Source organism: Lepidothrix coronata, unplaced genomic scaffold, assembly GCF_001604755.1.
Source record: "Lepidothrix coronata isolate B3197 unplaced genomic scaffold, Lepidothrix_coronata-1.0 Scaffold330, whole genome shotgun sequence".
Taxonomy (NCBI): Eukaryota; Metazoa; Chordata; class Aves; order Passeriformes; family Pipridae; genus Lepidothrix; species Lepidothrix coronata.
Genome location: NW_016690510.1, coordinates 411,325 through 415,456, shown reverse-complemented (window position 1 = coordinate 415,456; position 4,132 = coordinate 411,325). Strand labels below are relative to the sequence as shown.

The following is a 4,132-nucleotide window of genomic DNA, read 5'->3' as shown; positions in this document are numbered from 1 at the left end:
TGGAGGGGACTCCCTGCACCCCCCAACCCCGAGCCCCCCGGCCCTTGGGGACTCCCGAGATCTCCCACCCCCAGGATCCTCCCCGGCCCGGGGATGGGGGTCCCAGACCGCTGTGGGGGTCCCGAGTTTTGGGGGTCTCACCCCGGCAATGGGGCTTGGTTCCACCCCATGGAGGGCCCGGATCCCCGGGGGTCCCAACCCCTAACCGGGGTCCCAGCTCATTGTGGTTCCCACCCCAGAGGGGGGGTCCCGGCCCGTACCGGGGGTCCCGGGGGTTTGGGGGTACCTGGGCAGGCTCGCAGGAAGCAGACGCGGGTGTCGATGCTGGGGGGGTGAGCGCAGCTCCCCCCGGGCGGGGACCCCCCCCGGCGCCGCAGGGCGACCCCCACCCCGCAGGAGCGGCTGCAGGACCCCCACCCTCCCCAGGGTGGGGGGGAGCAGCCTGGGGGGGATGGAGGGGGCAGCGTGACCCCCATGTGTTGGGGGGCCCCCCGCCCCTGAACCCACAGTCTTGGTGCCCCCCCAAATCCCCAACCTAGGAAGGCCCCAGCCGACCCCCCCCCCGCCGCCTTGGCCGGGGTGACCCCCCTCAGAAACCCCCCGTCCCTGGGGGGCTGTTTCGAGGGGCCCGTCCGTGTCCCCCCCCCGGGGTCCCCTCACCTGCGGGGGTATCGGCGGGGACCCCCGTGGGAGCCGGCGAGGGCAGCGCCCGGAGCTGGGGGGGCTCGGGGGAGGTCGTGACACTCCCGGGGGCTCTCGGGCTCTCCTCGGGGAGGGTCACGGTTCTGGGGGTGTCCCCGGCTGCGCTGGGGGGCTGCGGGTGGGTCTCGGCACTTTTGGGGGTCCCCGACGGCGGCCCCCCGAGAGCGGCCGTAGGGCTGGAGGGGGAGAGGGGGTCAGGGGAGACCCCCTCGGTGCCCTCCGGACTTGGGGACCCCCAACTCCCAGGACCCCCAAGTCCTGAGCCTTCCCACCCTCGGTGTCCCCCCGCACCTGGGGCTGCCGGGGGGCTCGGCCGGGGGGCCGGGGGCCAGCGCTGTTGTCGCCGAGGGGGGGGTGCCCGGGGAGGTCGCGTTGTCACCTGCAGCGGGGACGGACACCGGGGCCACGGTCACAGGGTCTCCCCCGCGCCCCGGGACCTCGGGGTCACTCCCGCTCCCCCCGGGACTCCCCGGGCCCCCCCACTCACCCGCGGGGGCGCAGGAGCAGCAGGACCCGCCGTCACCTTCCCGCAGCGCGTGGCCCTTGGGGACACCGACAGCGTCACCGCCACCGCCCCCCCGGCCGCCCCCGCCCCCCGCGCCCCCCACTCACCCGGGGACAGCCGGTGTCGCGGAGGGGGCAGTAGGGGACACAGCGGACCCCCCCGCCGGGCAGGCACTGGCACACCTGGCACGGGCCCCCCCGCCAGCGCTCGCCGGGGACGCGCCACCGGCCCCGCTCGTGGCACCGCCGGCACGGCCCCGTGTGGCACCTGCGGGGCGGGGGGGGCGTCACGCACCCGGGGGACCCCCCGGCCCCCCCGCGACCCCCCCGGGCCCCGCTGACCGTCGGGCCTTGCGGTAGATGCCGCGGCAGTGCCGCCCCCCCCCGCGCCGGGGGGGGTTCGAGGGGCTGCGGAACGACCACTGCACGCCGGGGGTCCCGCAGGTGCCCGCGCACGCGCCCCACGGCGACCACGACGACCACCCGCAGTCCACTGTGGGGGGCACCGGGTCACAGGGGGTCCCCCCGCACCCCTCGGGGTCCCCACGGCACCGCCGGGGGTCCCCCCGCACTCGGCCCCGCGCCCGGACCCACCTGAGCAGCCGGGGAGGGGGCGGCAGTGCCGCAGGCGCCCCTCGAGGCAGGTGCAGAGGCGGCAGCCGAGGGGCACCGGGACCCCCGGGGGGTACGCGCGCCCCCCCGCCCGGCACGGGCACTCCCGCGGCCACACGCACCGGGCGGGCCCCGCGCCGGGCTCGGGGGCGTCCAGCACCCGCCCCGCCGGGCACCAGCACCCTGGGGAGGGGCGGGGGGTCACCGGGTGCCCCTCACCTCGGGGTGCCCCCCCCCGGGTCCCCCTCACCTGGGCGGCAGGGCGGGGGTCGCGGGCAGGCGACGGCGGCGGCCAGGTCGGCGCAGGAGGAGGGGCAGGGGGCGCAGGGGAGGGGGCGCAGCCCCCCCTCGCACTCCGAGGCGTTGAGGCACCCCCCCGGGGGGCAGGGGGCTGGGGGGAGCGAGGGGGTCAGCCACGGAGACCTCCTGCCCCGTAGAGGCCCCCAATCTATAGAGCCCCCATCCCACCGGGCCCCACCCGTCCCATCAGGACCCGCCTGTCCCACAAAGCCCCCCCACTCTGTGAGGACTCCCGACCCACAGAGCCCCCCCGTCTGTGGAGCCCCCCATCCCAGCGGGACCCCCCATCTCATTGGGCCCCCTGCCACACTGCCCAGAGCCCTCCCCGAGCCCCCCTCCTGCCCCGTACCCCCCTCCCCCCGCACCCACCCATCTCCAGGGCTCCGGGGGCCCCCCCGGGCAGATCCTCGCAGGCTCGGCCGCCGTTCTGGGGGGGCCGACACCCCCTCCTGCGCAGCCGGACCCCCCCGCAGCCCCCCGGGCAGTCGGACCAGGGTCCCCACGGGCCCCACTCGCCGTCCACTGCGGGGGGGCGGGGGGGCGTCAGGGGGAGCCTCGGAACCCCCCAAGCCCCCCGGGCTGTGGGACCCCCCAAACCCCCTGTGCAGCCCGAACCATGGGGACCCCCAAAACTCTCGGCATCCCATGGGACCCCTCCAACCCCCCGGTCCATGGGACCCCCCCAAATCCCTCGAACTCCCTGTGCAGCACCCGGGGGTGCCACAGGGACCCTCAAATCCCTCAGGCACCCCATGAGACCCCCAAACCCCGAGGTCCCCCCCAGACCCCCCCGCTCACCTGGGCAGGCTCAGTGGAAGCAGAGTCCCTCCTGCCCGCGCTGCCCCCCGCACCCCCGGGACCCCACAACCTCCCGGGACCCCGAAACCCCCGTCCCCCCAAACCCCCCCAAACCTCCCCGGGTGTCCGGGCCCCCCCAGCCCGCGGGGTCCCCCCGGCTCACCTGGGCAGGCCCGGTGGAAGCAGGGTCTCTCCTGCTCGCGCGGCCCCCGGCACCCCCGCAGCAGCCCGGGGTGACCCTGGTGACACCCCCGGACCCGGCGCTGCCCCCCGGGCCCGCAGGGGCGGCTGCAGGACCCCCAGGGGCCCCAGGGACCCCAGAGGCCGCACCCCCGCTCGTCCATCCCCGAGCTACAGTCCCGCACCCCGTCACACACCTGAGGGGACAGCGAGGGGGGACTTGGGGAGGTCGGGGACAGGGGGGTGGCACCGCAAGGGAGGCGGGGGACACCAAGGTGGCATTGAAAAGAAGTCGAGGGGACGCCGGGACACTGGAGTGACAGCGGGGCGACACCAGGAGAGGGTTCGGGGCGTCGGGGACACGGGTGGGAGGGTCGAGGGGACATCGGGAGGGGGCAGAGGTTACGACGGTGGCAGGGGGTCGGGAGACACCGCAGGGAGGGCTGAGAGGACTGAGAGGTGGCATCAGGAGGGGTTGGGGACAGCGGGGTGGCACTAGAAGGGGGTCGGAGGGACACCGGGACCCCGCGGGGAAGTCCCCCCTTGGCCCCCCGTTACCTGCTGGAAGGTGACACATTCGTCCCCCCCGCAGTCGAACTCGGCGCAAGGACCCCCCGAGCTGCTCCCGGGACCGCGGGGCTCTGGTGGGGGTCGGACAGGGGGGACTCTGAGGGGTCCCCGGGGGACGGGGGGGCTGTGGTGGGGAGGGGATCCCCGGCCAAGCCCCCTCCGGTGGGTCCCTCCACTGCTGAGCCCCCGCCCTACCCCCGCAGCCCAGGGTCCCCGGGGTCCCCAGGAGCGCATCCGGGGGGACCCCCAGGCCTCCCTCCTCCCAGGTGTCCCCAGAAGTGACCGGGGGTCCCGGGGGTCTCACCGCACAGCTGAGGGCTCTCATCGGCGCTGTCGCGACAGTGGGGGACGCCGTCGCAGAGGTAGTGGGGGGGGACGCAGGCGGGGGCGCAGGGGGAGTCGCAGGGCAGGTGGCCGGGGGCGCAGGGGGGGTCGCAGGGCAGGTGGCCGGGGGCGCAGGGGGGGT

The 4,132-nt window shown here is 77.0% G+C and overlaps 1 protein-coding gene across 1 annotated transcript in view; it reads right to left on the bottom strand.

Moving 5' to 3' along the window:
* Positions 1-260: 260 nt before the first annotated feature.
* The window catches only part of SSPO (SCO-spondin), a gene marked incomplete at its 3' end in the record, with an annotated part of 18,123 nt that continues 14,251 nt past the window's right edge, over positions 261-4,132 (bottom strand). Inside the window, exons 21-31 of the mRNA XM_017838278.1 lie at positions 3,655-3,737; positions 3,080-3,293; positions 2,488-2,640; positions 2,069-2,209; positions 1,801-2,001; positions 1,549-1,699; positions 1,315-1,474; positions 1,190-1,244; positions 994-1,081; positions 661-878; positions 261-424 (exon numbers count right to left, since the gene is read on the bottom strand). Coding sequence (XP_017693767.1) covers positions 261-424; positions 661-878; positions 994-1,081; positions 1,190-1,244; positions 1,315-1,474; positions 1,549-1,699; positions 1,801-2,001; positions 2,069-2,209; positions 2,488-2,640; positions 3,080-3,293; positions 3,655-3,737 — 1,628 coding nt within the window. The remainder of the gene's footprint in view (positions 425-660; positions 879-993; positions 1,082-1,189; positions 1,245-1,314; positions 1,475-1,548; positions 1,700-1,800; positions 2,002-2,068; positions 2,210-2,487; positions 2,641-3,079; positions 3,294-3,654; positions 3,738-4,132) is intronic.